Genomic DNA, 20,455 nt, shown 5'->3' on the forward strand with positions numbered 1-20,455 from the left:
TTATTGGATGTTCGGACTCTGTTACGGTACCTTAAACATCACTAACAGTTTATTTATTTATTTAACATTTTTTATATACCGAGGTTCTGGTAACAATGTTACCAATCACCTCGGTTTACATATAACATTAGGATGACTAAACATATGAGTCTTACATAGAACAGGAGAGTGAACTTGGAAAAAATGAATTAAAATAAGGGATAATAATCCAACAAATAAGGCATAATAATACAACAAATGAATAACAGTTTTCTGCACAGAGATTCCTGAGGTTCATATTCCTAAGGGAACATTTTCGGGTCGAGCCCTTCCCTTTGGCTGGGGACAGCTCCACATACTTTCACCAAGGTGATGGTGGAGGGGGTAGCTGCATTGCAAAAGGAGGGTGTGTTGGTGCATCCATATCTGGATGACTGGCTTGTTCATGCGAAATCAAATGACCTCTGTCGACAATCTATACAAAAGCTACAGATGCGCTTGAAGTCTCTAGGATGAGTGGTGAACCTAGCAACAAGCTATTTAGTCCTCTTATAAACTCTGGAGTATCTGGGAGCTCAGTTCAACACACTAGCGGAGAGAGTGTTTCTCATGGAGAGGGTTTGCTGAAACTGCAGAGTCAGATTAAGCTTCTGCTAGAGCTTTCTGTGCCCAGGGTCTGGGACTAGTTACAAGTCTGGGTTCTATGGCATCAACATTGGAGTTCATGCATTGGGCATTCGCACATATGCGGCCTCTTCAGGGTGCTCTACTCCCGCTGGAATCAGTTATTGAAAGAGTTTCATCTTCCTTGTCCATTAGAGAGGGAAGCCAGGGACAGTCTTGTGGTGCTTACTTGCACCAGTCTCGAGCGTGGTGTGGAATTGGAGGTTCTGAATTGGATAATAATCACCACTGATGCAAGCCTCTCTGGATGGAGGATGGTGTGGCAAGATGAGTTGGCACAGGGCTAATGGTCAAAACAGGAGGCTTCGTGGCCTAACAATTGGTTAGAAACGAGAGCGGTGCATTTCACATTGCTTGCCTGTCTGCCAAGGTTACGCGGCCTTCCAGTATGGATCCTATCAGACAATGTGACGACTGTAGACTACATCAACCGTCAAGGTGGAACCAAGAATCAGGCAGCTGCTTGAGAGGCCCGGGAATTGATTCTTTGGACAGAACAGCACTTGGAGCGGCTGACAGTGTCTCACATTGCCGGAGTAAACTACTGTCGGGAGGATTTTTATCAGTCTGAGAAAGTTAGACCCTGCAGAATGGGAGCTGTTGGAGGCAGCAATGTGTCTCATGCATGGAAGTTGGGGATATCCCAAACAAAGAGCACCAAGGCATCACATTTTTAAAGCCGTTGAACAGAACACAGCTCTGGTGCTGCCGTGGACTCGAGGGATTCTTCTTTGTCTTCCATCCTGTGGCCTCTGGTGGACAAGGGATTACAGCAGATAGAGAAACATCCAGGCAGCATGATCTTGGTAGCTCCAAAGTGGCCACATCGACCATGTTTCCCAGATCTGATCAACATGGCAATAAATGGGCCCCTGAGGTTAGGACATTGGTCGACTGTTTTCCACCAGTGCCCAATATTTTTGGGTTAGGAGGCTCACTTCTCTCTTGCGGCTTCGCTTTTGAGAGGAGACAACTGAGATGTAGGGGATATTCCAAAGCGGTTACTTCCAGCTTCTACATCCTTGACGTATGTGCAAATTTGGAGGATCTTAGAGTCCTGGTCTGCTGTTGCCGGAGTGCAGCCTCAGTCTGTTCAGGCTGCAGCAGTCTATGTCCCTCTCTTATGTTTGGGTTTGGAAAGTGTTTGAGGCTTGGTGTACAGACCGAGGGATACAGACGGTTCATGCCTCGATTTCTCACGTCTTGTCTTTTCTACAAGAGGGTTTGGCTAAAGGCCTTGCTTTTAATTCTCTTTGGATACAGGTAGCAGCTCTTGCCTGCTTGCAAGGGAAGATTGAGGGGTACTCTTTATCTTCTCATCTGGATGTACAGAGGTTTCTGCGGGGAGTTAAGAATTTGTGTCCTCCGGTGTGGAAAGGCTGTGTTCCCCCCCCCCCCACCCCAGGAATCTTAATCTAGTTCTGCGAGTATTGTGTGTTGCTCCATTTGAGCCAATTCGGAGAACGACCCTTAAGGATTTGACTCTCAAGGTTGTGTTCTTGGTGGCCATCTGTTCCACCAGCAGGATTTCTTAATTGCAGGCCTTGTCGTGCAGAGACTCGTTCCTTCAAATATCTGATTCTGGAGTCACATTGCGTATGGTTCCTTCCTTTGTCCCGAAGGTGGTCTCTGCCTTTCATGTTAATCAGACTTTTGAGCTCCCAGCATTTATAGAGTTGGATGATTCTGTGCAGCATGCTCGGGAGCTTAAGCTGTTGGATGTCCGCAGGGCCTATCTCAAGATTACTAATAATTTCAGGAGGTCTGATCATCTTTTTGTTTTATGGAGCGGATCAAAAAAAGGGTACCCATGCCTCCAAAGCAACGATTGCCAGGTGGCTTAAGGAGGCTATTGGTTCGGCGTATATTCTCAAGGGCTGTCAAGTCCCTGAGGGTTTGCGGGCCCACTCGACTCAGGCTCAGGCGGTTTCATGGACGGAGGCTCAGTTGGTGTCTCAACAGGAGATTTGCAGGGTGGCGACTTGGAAATCGCCACATACTTTTGCAAGGCATTACCGTTTGGATTTGGGAATTTCTGATTCCCTGTCTTTTGGTGAAGGTGTCCTGCGAGCGGGACTCTCCAGGTCCCACCCTCTCTAGGAAGCTATGGAACATCCCAGGAGTCTGGACTGATCTGGGTACATACAGGGAAAAGAAAATTTTGGTTCTTAGCTGCTAATTTTCGTTCCTGTAGTACCAACGGATAAGTCCAGAACACACCGGGGGGAGAGTCTTCTGCTCAGCTATAATCCTTTCAGTGTATTTCTGTTCTTGGTTTGTTCATAACTTACTGAATTCTTTGCAAGTTTTTATTCAGTTTTTTGCACATAATGTTTTCAGCTTGGGTACAGATTAATACTGAACTACTGCAGGTGGCACCAGGGCTTTATCAAGCAGTGTCAGCGAGGCTCTCTTTGTCTCCATCTGCTGGCAGGGATGAATAAACCCAGGAGCCTGGACTGTTCCGTTGGTACTACAGGAATGAAAATTAGCAGGTAAGAACCAATTTTCTTGTAATGTACAGATTTCAGTGCGTGCTCTATCGATTCTCAATTTCTAGTTCCATATGAAAGAAGAGCCTCAAACCCAGACTTCAATCCTTTTTTTTTTTCTTTTTATTTAATATTTGACTGTCATTTTTTTGTCTTTATTAGCTCGCAAGCAGTTCCCAAAACGGCTACTGGACTCGATCCCCCGAGAGCAAGATGGACAGGAAGATCCAGACACTAGGGAGTCCCGTTCCAAAAGACAAAGAAAAGAGAGAGGTGAGGGAGGGAGACCCTGCAGCCTCCCTTGCTGTTCTGATACTGAATCCTGGTACCTCCACATAGCCATAGCTCTGCCAGCCCACCTCACGTCTGCCATGTAGCTTCCCCCCCCCCCCTTGCTATTCCAGTACTTAAATTCCCACACAACTTTGCTAATGATATTGGAACATACGATGTCTTTAGTTTTTGATGAGCTGTGTTTCCATGTCCATGAAGATGGAGCGCCAGAGTCAAAAGAGAATGGCGAGGTAATGGAAACAGAAGAGGAGAAGGGTCAGAGTTTGGAGGCAGAGCCTGTGGATGAGAGGAAAGTTGCTGGGTCTCTGATGGAAAGCCCTGGGACCGACGACAGACTGGAGAAAGAAGCAGAGGAACAGGTGAAGGAGGCGGAGCCCGCAAAAGCCACCAAATCCATCAGCAGCTTTTTTGGTAAGTGGTGTGGCAGTCCTGGTGCAGTGCCTGGCAGGAGATCACGCACCGGGTCTCCACTGCCAGGCACTAGGTCTGGTGCAAACCTTCTTTTTTTTTTTTTTTTTTTTTTTTTTAAACCAGTAAACTCTTCTGAGTTGGGAATTGTAGCGCCGCCATCTCACAAGAGCACTACCTTGGGGAGAGCAAGGTGTTCCTATATAATTTATTTATTTACCTATTTTGAGCTTTTCTATACCGACATTCATGTGGCAAGATACATATCATATCTGTTTACAATGTAACACAAAATTGCAACAGGCATTACATGGAACTGGTGACATAGAACTGGGAAAACAGAAAATACAACTGGGGGAAGAATTGGCAACTGTTAACAAGTGAGGCATTTAGAGAACGAAGAAATCGATTAGGCAGAGGACTGTAAATCTCCACCAGTGCAATTCAAACTAAATATAAGTAAAAAAAAAAAAGGTAAAATAAGTAAATATACAATAGCAAGTCAGTGAAGGAGGTCATGGAAATGATCATAGAGGTATGTTAGTGGTAATACTCGTCTGGTTATGGATAGGCTTGTTTGAAAATTAAGGTAATGGGGAAGTTCGTCTGGTTATATGGGTAAGCTAGTTTGAATAGCCAGGTTTTGAGTTTCTTTTTGAAAGTCAGTAGGCATGGTTCTTGTCTGAGTTCTGGGGGAAGAGCGTTCCATTGAGAGGGACCAGCGGTGGATAGAGCACGTTTCCTTAAGGCTTTCTTTGCTGGTGGGGCATAGAGTGTGCCTTTGTATGCAGATCTAATCAGGGTCTTGAGGATTCATGGGGACGTAGAGGAATGTTAAGATCAAGAGATATCAGAAAGAAAAGGTTTTGTTCCCCAGGTTGAAAGGGATTTCTTATAGCGGGGTGCCAGTCAGTGGTGGTGGTGGTCAGCCACATTATGGCATTTCAGCTTGCTGTGTGGAGCTGCGGCAGTGGCTTTGTTTTACAGTGTACACAGAGGAAGCTGTAGATGCGTTCTTCCCACAGACTGACAACGTTTCCACAGAGCAGAATACTCCGATGTTGGGCCTAGGGATGCCTTCTTCGTGCTCATTAGCCTTGCAAGTTGGATCTGGCTCTGCTGCCTCAATGTTGTTAGATTTTCGGTGGTAGTTAAACTCTCACACATGCTCCCGTACCTTGGGAGTTGCGGGCGCTCTGGTTTCTTAGCAGCTCCCCCTGTGGAACTGTACACCTGGGGCAGATGGGTGGGTGGGACCAGCTGTTGTAGAGGGTAGATAGGGAATGCAACTGAAAATATAATTCATGTTTATCTTCTGTGTGCCTGCAACATATCCTTTTATGAGACAGCAGGGACTGTGCAGACGGGCTGAGTGTTCTCTACTACGAAATAGCAGAGACAGAAGTTCCTGTCAAGAGGGTGTCTTTTTTTTTTTTTTTTTTTTTTTTTTTTTTTTTTTTTTTTTGCTGCTAGTTATGATTCTGCTGAGAACTCCAGGGAATGGAAAAAACCCCATAGCCAGCTCTCCATCTCCCATGTGAGGAGAGCTTGTTGTTCAAGTCTATTAATACATTTGGTGAATAAATATCTCTCTATCTCCTCTTCTTGCCTTATTTCTGCTCTTAGCATTTGTGCAATACCGCAAGCCCCTCTGTTTAAATCAGGAGTACACAAAAAATGCAGAGCAGTGAGCAAAGCATGTGTCAGTTTACAAGGTAGGGTAATTCCTCTGTATGCTGTGGGGGCAATAATCCGAGATGCCTGCGTTGGTGCAAACTCTGCAGGTTTTTGTACCAGCAGCCAAAGCAAAAATGTACAGGGCGGGCAGTAACAGAAGCCGGTTCCCACAGGGTACCCCCCACCGCAGGCAGCAGTAGTGCAGCTAAATCCTCAGTATCTACCAGTTCTATAGTCCTGTGGCCTTATCTGGTCAGACTTATTTGTGAACAGAGTCAAGGGCAATGTCTACATATGTTTTGCTGCTGTTGAAGTCTCTCTTGCACACACTCTATTTTTTTTTTTTCCTCCCCTGCTTAGCTCCAAGGAAGCCGGCCACGAGGGTGGAGAACAGAGGGGAGAATGCCGTGGAAAAACCAGTGGATCTGAAATCCCCCGATGTGAACAAGAAGGGAAGCAAAGCAGCCTCCACTGGCAGGTGTGTCTGCCTTCTGAACTGCTGGGGATGGTGCATGTAGGCGCCTTCATCATTCTCACAGATTTTTTTGTTTTTGTTTTTGTTTTGCAGCTGCCCATTTAGCAAAGAAACCAGGCGGGACCTTCTCTTTCCCCCCCACCCAGCTTACTGGGAGGATAGCTTCCAGAGTAGTGTACCCTGGGTAGATTGCCCTGGCTGAAAGTCGCCCTCCTCAGAGAGGTTGAAAGGCCCTGCACATGCAATACTTATAGGTGTTCTGGCGAGGGGAACTTATTCACCCCCCCCCCCCCCCCCCCCCAAAAAAAAACAACCCACATTTTGCCTCAGTTGTTTGCCTGCGGAAATAGCAAGAGCAAATGTATGTGGGCGTTTCTAAAGCACGTACCTTGCAGGAGGTTCTTAAAAGGAAATTACCTGGTTAGTTTCCTTTCTGGAAAATAGCTGCAAGAGACGTGTGTACGCCAGCAGTGCTGCGGGCTATTCAGAATTGCCCCCTACATGAAAAAAAGATGGTGTGCTGCTTTGCGAAATCAAGAGCATGCTCCTTGTCCTTTTAAGCTGTCTCCAGACCTCAACTCCTTTACCCATAGTGTCATTTTGCACCTAAGAGACAGGTGGTAAGGGTGGGAATTGTTAGGATTTTTGAATTCTGTTTATCTTATGAATGTAATTCTTATTGTATATGTTATGCTGTAAACAGCTCTGAGTCCATGATTTTGGAGTAGGGCACTGTAGAATTGTGAAATCCAAATGATTAGAGAAGAACCTTTATTCCACACTGACCACTGGCCCTACTACTAGTCAGCAGGACAAAAGGCCAATGGAAGAGGTTTGGTGTCTCTGCATAGACTGGCAACTGCTTTACAGATACAGAAGAATAATTCACAATATAGTGGTGGGGGGGCTGAACCAGCAGTAGGAACCATTCAGAACTGACATACACTCCCTTATGCACACCTGTGAATGTGCAATTGTGCAGGGAGGTTCTGTTTGTTGCAATGCTTTGTCACAGACGCCATCCTCTCATGTGTACACTTCTTATTCCTTTCAGTTTCCTTGGGGTTGCTAAGCCAGAGGCATCCCAGGACCCCACAGAGTACAGCCCCTCGAAGAGCCACTACCACCCTATAAAGGATGCCTGCTGGAGCCATGGTCAGAAGTGAGTGTCTTGGTGGGGGGAGGGACGTTGACAGTTTCTACAATGCCTAGCAGGCCCAAATCGTGTCTCCAGAGGCAATATCTTTTCTGTTGCCCCTCCCCAGCCTAATCTTTCTGCTTTTAACCACATGGTGTTTTTCCTGCTCTCTCTCAGGGTCCCCTACCTTGCTGTGGCCCGCACCTTTGAGAGAATTGAGGAGGAGTCTGCCAGGTATGCAGCTTCCAGTCATTGCCTTTTTCTGTAGAAAAGAGACCATGCTGGGTGAGCAACAGATGTCAGAAGCGCTGTTCTTAGCAACTAGTGATCATGAAGTCATCTGCTCACTGTGTATCGCAGAGCGAGGCAGCAATCCAAGCGAGAGAGTAAAATGGGCTGCTTTTAAAGTTTCCAGTTTCGTGTGGATCTCCGTACATGGCAGTCTAGTCTCTTGCGGGAATAGCAGAGAGCTTCAATTTAATGGTTGGTGCTGTAGGGAGGATTGCTTTGCCGTTGGGTTGAAAACTACTGAGAGGGAGTGCTGCACTAATCTTTACTGCCTACTCTCCCCACCAAAATATAAATATTTATTTATTTAGAGCTTTTTTTTATACCGGCATTCATGATACAATCACATCATGCTGGTTTACAGGTAACAGGGGGAGTGATAACTTTGAACAATTAAACAAGTGGTGAGAAGCAAAAGTAAAAGTTACAATAAAACAGGGGAAGCTGGAACTAGGATTAAGAAGAAGAGACAGAATAATTTAACCAGTAACAATGAGAGGAATAAATTATTTACATAGTGCTGACAGGTATCTTATAGGTAGTTTCAGTCTGTCTGTTGAGAAAGTTAGGTTCCATCTCATCCTTCTACACCAGTCCAGCCCTGACAAGTGGATTATTTCCCTCTACCAGCAGATGGAGGTGGACAAAACTGATTTCCTGTGTGACATCACAGCCACTAATTAGGAGGTGGCGCTAGTATCAGAAATCCAGTATTTTCTGCCTCCAGCAGATGGTAGGTCTGGATTGGTGCAGCAGCCCGATGTTTGATCTTAATCAGACCCCGGAGGCTAGGCTACTGTCTTAGGCCAGCAGTGCAAGTCCACACGTGTCTCCAGCCCCTTTTGGGGGTTCTTGGTTCAGATGGGTGGTGGAGCAGCCTGAAAGGGGGGGGGAGTGAACTTTCTTTTCATCTAGGCAAGCCAGTCCACACCAGTGGGTTGTGCGCTCTAACCAGCAGGCAGACACTGAGAACAAAGACTCCCTGACATCACCCGCCTATAGCTCTGATCAGGCACCAGCCAGTCTTTCTCGGTCTCCAGAAGGTGGTGGACATACATCCGTGCTTGTGGATCTTGGCCTGCCTGGATTGAACAGGCCGGTTTGACAACCTGTGGTAAAAGCAGTAGCTCCCTCCTCAGTTTGAGTGTCTGAGAACCAATCTCTGGCAAGCAAAAATAATCAAATTGACTTAGAAAATAGCCATTGCTATTACTAGCATCAGTAGCATGGGATCTTCTTAGTGTTTGGGGACTTGCCAGGTACTTGTAACCTGGATTGGCCTCTGTTGGAAACAGGATGCTGGGCTTGATGGACCCTTGGTCTGACCCAGCATGGCAATTTCTTATGTTTCTTATGTAAAAAAAAAAAATGACAGGAGTGAGGTAAAGACTGCAGCCCTAGCCCTCCTCCGGGCAGCAGAAGAGATCGGTAGGGTGAGGAGGCTTTGGCCTCCGTCCTGCTGCATAGTCCTCTTCTCTGTCTAGTCCTGCTTTCTCCCCTCTACTTTCTCCCTGCCTTTTTCTTATTTTGCCAGTTTTGTCTGTGGAAAGTTGTTTTTTTTTTATTAGAGGAAAAAAAGTGCGTAAATCGAGCAGTATGAGGAGCGTGTGCCAGCATGATCTTTTGCAGGCCGAGCAGCAGACAGCTGCGATCACAGCCGCGTGATTCAGGAGGGCTGCGGGGCAAATTTTAGAACCGGCAAAGTTTCAGCAGCAAGATCGGCGGGAACTGCTGGGGCACGCGGTGGGACGCATTTGCTCAGCTTTTAGAGGAATGGAGAGAGTGACCTGACATCAGGGGAGCAGTGCGGGAAGAAGCTTCATATCTGCTCAGCATGCCATATGAGGGTCCTTAGTCCTAGGGAGGTCCCTCAGTGCGTGTGGAGGTCCTAGGGGATGTCTGCAGGGGAATTTGTTCCTACAGGTACCACAGGGGTTATAGCGGCAGCTCCTACCAGAGCGGCTGAGGAGTCTTCCCCACCCTCTCTCCTGCCAATCCCCTCAGGAGTGGGCTCCAAGAGTGTTTTGCCAACCCCGGGGATGGCTCGTTCTGCTATTTCGTGGGTGGATCCAGAACCAGTGCATTATGCACCTCTACTAGCAGATGAATTGGAGCAAAGTTGAATGTTTGTAGGATGTGATTTTTATTGTTAATGTTTTTAGTGGTTAGTGTCCACTTTGCTTTTGGAAAAATACTGGCTGGTGCCTGAGCAGAACAATATGAGGGTGACGTCGGCGAGTCTTTCAATCTCCACCTGCTGGTTGGTGTGCATAATCCACTGGAGTGGACTGGCTTGCCTTAATTCGAGGAAAGGAAATTATCAGGTAAGAAGTGATTTCACCTTTTTGAGATATCTGAGGATGTTTCCTCCTGCTCTCCTTCCACTCTGCTTTTCTCCCGCCACCCCACTCCTCTTCTCCTCATACCAGAAGCGCAATAAAAGTGCAAAAAAAAAGGGGCAGAGAACAGAGATCCCCACTCACTACCTGCATGGGTTGAGGTTGCAGGGTAAGGTGCTGTCAGGACATTCATAGCTGGATCACAGCTTTTGCTGGGGGACGGCAAGCACAGGGAGGTAGGCTAGCCTCGTAGTTGTTCACGCATGGGAATGTTGGAAAAGGCCTGGCCATGGTGTGAGGACTGTGGGGTCTTCTGGGCCAAGTCAGAAAAGGGCATGGTCTGTCTGGCATGTACCCATACAAGAGTCTCCCAATTCCCTGTATGTATTCAATTCAGTCCAGACTGCTGGGTTTTGCCTCCCTTCCAGCAGATGGAGACAGAAAACCTTGAAGAGCACTCCCTGTTAACCTGGTGTGCTACCTGCATCTCTTCTCTTCAGTATTTCTCTGTCTCCAGCAGATGGAGGTGGTGCGGCTCTTTCGCACAGGGCTCTGCATTGCCTCCCCGGAGGGGAGAGTACGTCGGGGGCAAGGACGGGGCCTGGATCGCGGTCCCATGGTGCGGGCAAGCGATCCGTTCCTGCGGCCAATTTGAAATCTTTCTCCGATGCTCGGGCTAAAGCAGCGGGGGGGGGGGAGAGGATCTCCCGCCCGACTTGTCTCCGGCGCATGGTAGTCCTGAGGGCCCTCAGGACTTGCTCCAAGATTATTTTGATGATGAGCCTGATCCCCTGGTGGGGGCAGGGCCGGCCCCAGCCTCTCTTTCGCTAGACTTTGTGCTTTTAATGCACAAGGCATTCCTAGCTACTCAGTCCCAAAACAGGGGCAGTTCTTCTCAGGATCAAACAGAGGGGTCCCCCGAAGAAGATCCCTTGGCTTCAGGCCCTCATGTGTCCCTTAGGGTCAAGCAGCTGCTGGGCTCTAATCTCTTGGGGGATGGGGGCCCGGGGCAGGCCGATGCCGTCAAATCACCAGACCCCCCTCGGCTCCTCAGCCTTTCCCCGGGGCGACTGATGATAAGCTGGAGAAGATGTTGCCCTTGGAAGGGGATGACCCAAAGGTTGTTAGTTTGTTCCATAGGGAAGAGTTGGACCCGCTAATCCCTCATGTGTTATCTAAGCTCGGTGTGGAGTTGCCTCAAGAGGTGCCTACCCAGGACTTGGTGCTTGCAGGGGCCAACCAAGACATTTCCATTTCATCCCATGGTACAGCAGTTATTGGTCTGGGAGTGGGATGTTCCGGAATCGGGCCTGCGAGTGGGCTGGGCTATGAACAAGCTGTATCCTTTGCCCGAAGAGACCTTAGAGCTTTTGAAATTCCCTAAGGTGGATGCCTCTGTGTCAGCGGTGACAAAGCAGACCACTATCCCCGTAGCTGGAGTGGCAGCCCTGAAGTATCTCCAGGATAGGAAACTTGAAGTCCATCTGAAATGGATATCTGAGGTTTCGGCATTTGGCATCCGGGCTGCCGTCTGCAGTGCTTTATGCTCCGAGCAGGTCTCCACTGGGTCCAGCAGTTGCTGTGGCATATGGGGCTGGTGCCTTATATGATCTTCACTGTACGATGGTGTCCGCTGTGGCGGCAAGGAGTCTATTGTGGTTACGCAACTGGTCAGCGGACATTTCTTCTAAGGCCCAGTTGAGCGCTCTTCGTTTCAAGGGGAAATTCCTCTGGCGAAGATTTGGAGCAGCTCATTAAGTCCCTGGGTGATGACCAGGTGCACAAGCTTTTGGAGGATAGACCGAAATCCTCTAAAGGCTTTTTCCCGACCCGCTCCCGTTTTCGAGGGCAGAGATGCTACCGGCAGAGCAGACCTCTGACTTCAAGTCCTCGGGGAGATCCCAATCTTGGTCTCATTCCTTTCGGGGCTGTAGACCTTCGCAAGACTGGGTCAGTCAGGCATCACTGGGCTCTAAGTCTTCGCAATGAGATTCGGCTAACCCATCCCTCGATTGCGGGGATTGGTGGTCGACTGTCCCGTTTCTATGAGGTGTGGGCCCAGATAACCTCCAACCAGTGGGTATTAAATATCATAAAACACTGCTACGAGTTAGAATTTACTCGCCCTCTCCCGGACCTATTCCTGGTCTCCCCTTGCGGCTCGCAGTTGAAGGCAGAGTTTGTTCGTCATTCCTTCTTTGCCTGCAGTGTCTAGGGGCCATCGTTCCTGTTCCCAGAGCGGAGTGGAAGATGGGGGGCGGCGTTCCATCTATTTTGTAGTCCCGAAGAAGGAATGCTCCTATCGGCCAATCTTGGACCTGAAAAAGGTGAACAAGGTCCTCAAAATGCCGCATTCCCGAATGGAGACTCTACGTTCTATCACTGTGGCAGTCCGCAGCGAGGAGTTCTTAGCTTCCCTGGATCTCACGGAAGCGTACCTCCGTATCCGCATTCGCAAGGAGCACCAGTGGTTTCTGCGCTTCATGATCCTTGAGGCCCACTTCCAGTTCTGTGCCCTCCAGTTTGGTCTCACCACAGCCCCTTGCACATTCACCAAAGTAAGGGTGGTGGTGGCAGCAGCTCTCAGGAGGGAGGGTGTGCTGGTTCACCTATATCTGGACGACTGGCTCATCTGGGCGAAGTCTAGAGTCCTCTGTGAGTCATCAGTCACCAGGGTTGTGTGCCTTCTGGAATCTCTTGGTTGGGTAGTCAATCAGGCCAAACGTCACCTTCTGCCGACTCAAGTTCTGGAATTTTTAGGGGCCAGGTTCGACACACGCCTGGGCAAATGTTCCTTCAGGAAGAACAGAGCAGCAGGTTAATGCAACAAGTCCGTCACATATTGTTGGCTCCTCTCCCCAAGGTCTGGGACTACTTGCAGGTCCTCTGTTCCATGGCATCCACTCTGGAGTTGGTCCTTTGGGCCTTTGCTCATTTGAGGCCATTGCAGAGAGTGTTACTTTCCCGCTGGGATCAAATGTCTGAAGAATTTCAGGTTCCCTTACCACTCAGTCCGCCAGCTCCAGTCTTGGTGGTGGCTTATCCTGGATAACCTGAATCGCAGAATGGACCTCTGTGCCACACTGGATAGTTGTGACCACAGATGCCAGCCTCTCCGGATGAGGAGCAGTGTGCCAATCTCGAGCAATTCAGGGCCAGTGGTCGCCAGAGGAGGTGACTGGGTCCATCAATCACCTGGAAACAAGGGTGGTCCGTCTGGCACTGTAGAACTTCCTGCCCCTACTATGCAATAGAGCGGTGAGAGTCTTGTCTGACAGTGCGACTGTGTCTTACATCAACCATCACGGGGGACCAAGAGTCGTCCGGTGGCTGCGGAAGTAGAGCAGCTCATGGCCTGGGTGGAGCAGCATCTCCCCTCACTGGCGGCCTCGCACATTGCAGGAACAGACAACATGCAAGCGGATTTCCTGAGCCACCAATGTCTAGACCTCTGCTTGTTAGGAGTGTCACTGCAACCATACAATCCACAGCGAACACGAAGATCTCAAAATGAAGGACTATTGACTATTCCCACAATACGGAACACACATCTGATACAAATGAGAGATCGTGTTTTCCATAGCTGGTCCAAAGCTCTGGAATTCTCTGCCTGAGACGTTGCATATTTTACCAGATAGAAAGAGATTTAAATCTGAGCTAAAAACATGGCTATTCAAAAATGCATGTAAATTTAACTTAAAAACATCAAAATATACAGAGCCACACAGGACAAAATATGATAATTGAATCATGAAGAATAAATCAAAGGAGAAAACATAAGATTCTCAAAACAACCCATTGACTAAGATGTGAAAACTCATTTCGTTTTAATTTTCAAGAGTTTGCCTTAAGTACTAGATTTATAATATGTACTAGAAAATTTCACCTGATAAATATTTATACCTGTCTTTGGTTACAGAGGTGGTATTCAATCAGTTTATCGAGTTATAGCTATGAATGTCACTTTGTAAACCGTTGTGATCTATACATGGAGCGATGGTATATAAAATGTCTGTCTAAATTGAGGGGCTTTGTCAGAAGGATACTGGGTTCCTGCTGCTAGCATCACCTCCTAAGTAATGGTGGTGATGTCGCACAGAAAATCATTTTGTCTGCCTCCATCTGCTGGTAGGGGGAAATAACCCACTTGTCATGACTGGACTGGTGTAAGCAGGATGAGATGGAAGGGAAATTAACAGGTAAAGGAAATTTCTCCTTAGATGAAAACAAGCAAATAGTTTGGTAGAGCTAATGGACTTTTAAAGTTGCAGGCTTTCAGGCAATGCTGATGGTCCCCCTTTCCTCTGGCACTATCAGAAACTGGGGAAGGGATCTCAAGTCTCAAGTTTTGCGTTTGGAGGTGTTCATTAGTCTTAGAAGTATCTTCTTTACTTGGTGTGTCAGAAAGCTGGGCTGCCTCAGTCTTCATGCTTCCTTTGCTTGGCGTTATCTGTGAAGCGGGGATTCACCATTTGGTCCTGGGTTTGGCTCCCAGAGGCAGTGGCATGAGGCAAGCATTTGGTACTGTGGCTTTCTTGGCCTCAAGATTCAGTTGTCCTGTATTTAGTAAGATGCACGTTATGCAGGTGACAGAGTGTGAGGCTTGTGGATTTTTTTTTTTTTTTTTAACAACTTTTCCCACTCCTGCTCATTTAACTTAGCCAAATAAATCTTCTCCTCATGAGCAATTTGTTTTCACAAAAATTTGAAGATTTTACTGATGTTTTCTGAAGGAAGTAACCTTATTTCACTTGGATGCAGTTCCAACACTGCTCTCTACATTAATGGCGGGGGTGGAAGGGAAATAGAATAAAAAAGTTTACTAAGAGCCAAGAGTAACAGATAAGTATGAGAGAGAAAAAAAGTGCAAAAGCTTGCTGGGCAGACTGGATGAGCCGTTTGGTCTTCTTCTGCCATCATTTCTATCAGGCCACTTTTCTGTGCTTGTGCCGCCTGGAGGAGCACATTCAGGGTGTGACTTTCAAGCTGTGGATTGCGATTGGGTCTGCATATCCTAATAGGCCTTGCTGCACTGTTCTGTGGATGACAACACTCCTTATTCTTTTTTTCTTTTCACGGAGTACAATAGTGGCCCATGTTTTTCATTTTTGATCCATAAGTTGGCAGAAGCCAGTTTACAAGACTGTATTGTGTGTTCTGTATTACGTGTTCTCCTCATCTTCTCTCCTCATTATTAAATGTAGAATATGATGACTGTAAGGCCCAGTTTACTTCCTGGTGAAATTCCAGGTACCTCAATTTGATCTGTCTTTCTCTCTCTCTCTCGTCCCCTATCCCGACATTTGCTTTGTGCTCCAGGTTGAAGAACATAGAGACCCTGAGTAACTTCCTGCGTTCAGTGATCGTCTTGTCCCCGGATGACCTCCTGCCCTGCATATATCTTTGTCTGAACCAGCTGGGCCCTGCCTATGAGGGGCTGGAATTGGGCATCGGGGAGACCATCCTCATGAAAGCTGTTGCCCAGGCCACAGGTTATGTAGCCACTGTGGAAAAAGAGGCAGGGGGTGAAGGGGAGCAAAGACAGATCAGGGCTTGCTTACCATGGCCCATTAGACCGTTAAAATAAGGGACTTTTGGTTTAGTTACTTTAAAATAAAATCTTGTTTTCCCACAGATAAGCAGACTGAATTAGCCATACTCTCTGGAGACATCCTCCTGGCGGCCCGAAGCGGAACTTTCTCAAAGAATACAGAGCTGTGCTCTGCGTGGTCGTTCCCACACAATTCTCCTTTTCTCTTCAGTTTTCGTTTCTCCCGCACAACTCTGTCGTGGCTGCCTTTTCTCACTATTTTTCTTCTATTTTTTTGACTTTCCACACAATTTGTGTTCCCCAAAAAGCACTTACAAGTGCTAAAATGGCTCAGAAGGCACCAGGATTTAAATTTTGCCGATGTGGCAAGATTGTCCTTCACAGACTGACATAATTATTGTTACATTTGCCTCAGACCAGACCACAATCGGGCTTCCTGCCATGGCTGCGACAATATGTCTCAATGAGCCCAAAGACAAAGGGCCGAAAAAAATGGAATGACTGAGGAGCGATCTGTCTGGCTCCTAGGCCCCGACCCATTGTTCCTTACTACCCTTAGCCACTCAAACAAAAGAAATTGGTGCCAGGTAAGAGATCTTCGTTGGAATCCCAGCCAAAATGCAGCCAACTTGAGGGTCCTATTAAAGACTCGAGAAGAAAGGGTTCAGGAGATAAACCCCCAAAACACCCTAATGCGTCGCAAAAACACGGCGGTACCAGCGGAGTTCAAAATAGCCAAGCAAGACACAGACAGAGGCAAAGTGCACGGCTCAGGTTGTCTCACGACATGCCAAAACGAACGGAACCGGAAGACCACAGATGCACGAAGCACTGCGTCATCCGAAGCAAACACAGACGCAGGTAGAGAATACACATGTAAACCGTTGTGAAGGTTTTACTGATGCGACAGTATATAAAAAAAATTAATAAACTAGAAACTAAGAACACACAGATGACCACACAGAATCCATCAACCATTCTTCACCATCGAAGCATCTAAAATCTAGACATGAACAACCCCCCCCCCCCCAAGGGGCTAGTCATTCACAATGGCGTCCAGACCCACAAATGGAATTCACTCCTGAAGAGCTAGACGGTGCTTCTGATGTAGACATCCTCAGAGTAATACCGGTAGAAAGATCTTCCCCTCCTTCGTCAAGGGATAGTATATACTCTGGTCTGTCGCAGGAATCAAATTGTAAAAGACATTGGCGGAGTAGCCTAGTGGTTGTTAGAGCAGTGGTCTACGAACCAGGAGACCAGGGTTCAAGTCCTGCTGTCTCTCCTTGTGACCTTTCGCAAGTCACTTCACCCTCCATTGCCTCAGGTACAAACTTAGATTTGTAAGCCCTCTGGGGATAGGGAAATACCTACACTACCTGAATGTAATCCACTTTGAAGTGCTGAAAAAAGTGCGAAAAGCGGAATATAAACTTAAATAAATAAAAAATAAATACATTAAAATTGACCTCAACTGCAAGAGCCCTTGATAAGACTGCATAAATTCCATCAAGAGCCTCATGTCCAATCAACCTTGCAAAGAGAACCAGACTCAGCCATCCTTCTGACAGCATTGCCAAGGAAAGCCATGCTTCCTACCCAAGGGAAAGAAAGCAGCCTCGCAGGCAATATCTCGTGTCTCAGATATTCTGACCAATCGTTTTGCATCAATGCTGGACGCCCCTCAGGGAAAGATTATCTTAAGTGAGTCTGAGAACATCTCTACAAGTTCGCTGCCATCTCTCTTCTCCCCCCCCCCCCCAAAAAAAAAAAATGGGGCAGAGGAAACACCGCACAAGATGTTATCCTGGCGGACTCTGAAGGAGAACTGAACGTCCCTGCCTATCCTCCAACATCTCCTAGATCATCTACAGGGATACCTTCAGATCCACCAGAAGAACCACATCCAAGCAGCCTTCACCCCTCGAAGACTTAACATATTCAAAATTCATAGAAAATATAGGAAATTCCATACTGGGTCAGACCAAGTGTCCCTCAAGCCCAGTATCCTGTTTCCAATAGTGGCCAATCCAAGTCACATGTACCTGGCAAGTACCCAAACATTAGATCAGGAACTTATCCAAACCTTTTTTAAACCCAGTAACACTAACTGCTGAAACCACATCCCCTGGCAATGAATTCCAGAGTTTAACTATGCGCTAAACGAAAAAGAATTTTCTTCGGTTTGTTTTAAATGAGCTACTTGCTAACTTCATGAGTGCCCCCTGAGAGAGTAAATATTAAAAACCGAAACAAAAAAGCTACCAGATTCAAGAGTAGAAGTGCATGGAATATTAAAGATTTTCGATATTCCATCAGAGCCTACGGCACACCCTCAGTGTTAGTGATAAATCCTGGACTTCACCTTTTTTGAATCCTGCTGTTTCCAGGAAGACAGATTTAAAATTTACAATATGCAAATCTGCCCACTGTGGTACAGTGCAACTTCCCCATGCTTGCTTTGTCAAAGCAGCGATGAAGAAAGCAAAAAAAGACAAGATTGTACTCATAACACACTACCGGCTAGAGACAGAAAATACTTAGATGACTTTGGGAAGAAAATGTTTCAAGGTGCTATGCTGAATTCTAGGATTCAGCAATACCAATTCTTTATTACTCAGTATTTATATGAATGTGTTCACAAGGCTTAAAACCAGGAAGTCCCTCTGGTGAGGATAGACAAACACAAACTCAAATAAAATCAGATATAGAGGAAGGCTTACTCCATCTGCTCAGAACAGTATATGAGGCCTTTGACATTTATGCAAAAATGTCAGCAGCTGCCATAGTGGCCCATAGAATTGCTTGGCTCAGAACAAGTGCCATAAGGGACGATGTTCATGAAAAGCTTGCTGACCTCCCTTGTAAAGGGGATAATCTGTTTGGGACACATTTTGTCTGAGACAGTGTTGCAATTGAAGGAACAAAGAGCGGTAATATCTTCACTCACATTCCCAATAGAACAATACCTCTCTAAGCGTTATAAGACCTTATAAGCAGCCATTCTGCCAGCGTCGTCAATACAGGCCATTTACTCCTTATCAAACTCTAAAGCAGCAGCCTCAACAACCGCAGGCAAGGAATCGCTCGAGCCCCGTGCCAACAAAAGCAGACACAGGGCCTGAGCCAAAAGCCACAACCAAATTTTTGAGTGGGACACAGCCGCAGTCACCAATAGCAGTGGGTGGAAGGATATCTTCATCCTACCAGGACTAGTCATCCATAACACCGGACCATTGGGTTCTCAATATTGTAAAGAATGGCTATCAACTGAATTTCCATGTAATCACCTCCCCCCCCCCCCCCCCCCCCCCACATACACCCCTACCCCATCTGACTCACACTCAAGGAGATCGCCAAAACCTAGATTTTCACAAAGAAGTGCAAGCGCTTCTGAGCCAGAATGCCATCAAACCGCTGGCTCAAATACAGCACAGTCAAGGGTTTTACTTCCAGTACTTCCTCATTCCTAAGAAAGGAAGGGTCCTAAGGCCTATTTATTCAGAAAGAGAAATTCAAGATGACATCTCTCAAAACCATTCTACCATTTCTGCAACCCAGCAATTGGATGTGCTCTTTGGATCTCAAGGATGCCTATGCCAATATCCCAGTGCATCTGGCCTCGTGGCGGTACCTTTGCTTTTAAGTGGACAAGATACACTTATCAGTACAAGGTACTCCCATTTGGCCTATCCACAAAATGCCTAGCAGTGGCTGCGGCCCATCTTGATAGGGAAAAATCTTGATGCCCTTTCTATTTGGACAACTGGCTCCTAGTCTCCTCAAAACAAAAAAACACTACTTTCACACCTTCAGCAGATCATAATCTGCTTGGACAAATTGGGATTCATAATCAACTTCGAGAAGTTGCACCTGGTCTCCACCCAAGTCCTCCAGTTTATTGGGGCGTTAATAAACACCAAGCTCTGCAGTGCCTTCCAATGGAATGAATCCAGACCTTTTGCGACTGGTTTCCTTATTGAGCCACTCAACTGCCTCAGCTTGTCAAATTCTCACAATGTTAGGTAATATAGCAGCAGCCCTGTTGTACCACAAACCCATCTTCATATGCATCGACTACAGTGTGGATTGAAGACCGGTGGTCTCAACACAGCCAACCAATATCTCATCGAATTCCCACGACTCGCTCTGACCTCGGATATAAAATGGTGGCTCTCCCCCCAAGTTCTACAAATGGGAGTTCCTTTTTGACTGCTGGAATATTAAATCACTATGACGAAACACCTAGGAGAGGCAGACCAAGATGGCCGCTGAGATGTGAGGTCGTGAGGGCAGCGCTCCCGGGAGAAAGTTTTCAAACGAGCGATTTCTCTATTTTTTTCTTGAAAGCACAATGCCTCATTCTAAAAGAAAAGCTCGCATTCGCGAAATTACCTCTACACCCGATTATTCCTTTCAACCGAGGATAGATGAAGCCTTCACGAGGACGCCAACATCAAACCCGGAAGTGTTGGTCGCTGGGGCAGACAGAGAGCAGCTGCCGAGCCCCCTGACCTTAGAGATCTCGTTAAGCCCGGGGCTTCCAACGTTGCTGGAGCCACCAGGGAAACGTTCTGTGAGTGCTGAGGCACGCGGGCAGTTTTCAGAGATGGCGAGTGGTAACCAGAGAGGGGTAGATGGAATCCCCTCGGAGGACCTGAATTCGACAGGTTCCAGGAACCACTCAGAGCAGGCACAACATCGCCCGGAACATCAGAAAATTGGCGAAGGACTCCTGGAGGTAGGAAACAAGATGGACATTCTAACCCCACTAACCACCTCAGCTTTGGTCCCCTTGTTGGAGGAAATTAAAAATATATTAATTACTATGCAGAAATCTATAATTGCTTTAACTTCAACTGTGCAAGAAGCAATGCTTAAGACACAGAAAGTAGAGGATTCGCTGGTTTCAGCTGAAGAGAAAATAAATACTTTAGAAGGGAAAGTTAAGAAAATTGAAGAGGTTCAACTAAATCTTATAAAATCTGAAAAGATGGTGGAGAATAAAATAGAATTTTTTGAAAATCAAGCTAAAAGAGCGAACTTAAGGTTTCTTAACTTTCCAAAAACGAAACTACAGTCTCCTGCAGACTTACTGAAAAGTTATTTTATAAATATTCTAAAGTATCC

At 46.8% G+C, this 20,455-nt stretch overlaps 1 protein-coding gene across 1 annotated transcript in view; it reads left to right on the forward strand.

Moving 5' to 3' along the window:
- Window positions 1-20,455, forward strand: part of LIG1 (DNA ligase 1) — a 110,398-nt gene that overhangs the window by 30,385 nt on the left and 59,558 nt on the right. Inside the window, exons 5-10 of the mRNA XM_029585207.1 lie at window positions 3,318-3,428; window positions 3,648-3,860; window positions 5,895-6,012; window positions 7,064-7,171; window positions 7,325-7,381; window positions 15,094-15,266. Of these exons, the coding sequence (XP_029441067.1) occupies window positions 3,318-3,428; window positions 3,648-3,860; window positions 5,895-6,012; window positions 7,064-7,171; window positions 7,325-7,381; window positions 15,094-15,266 (780 nt within the window). The remainder of the gene's footprint in view (window positions 1-3,317; window positions 3,429-3,647; window positions 3,861-5,894; window positions 6,013-7,063; window positions 7,172-7,324; window positions 7,382-15,093; window positions 15,267-20,455) is intronic.

Source organism: Rhinatrema bivittatum, chromosome 19 (assembly GCF_901001135.1).
Source record: "Rhinatrema bivittatum chromosome 19, aRhiBiv1.1, whole genome shotgun sequence".
Lineage (NCBI taxonomy): Eukaryota > Metazoa > Chordata > Amphibia > Gymnophiona > Rhinatrematidae > Rhinatrema > Rhinatrema bivittatum.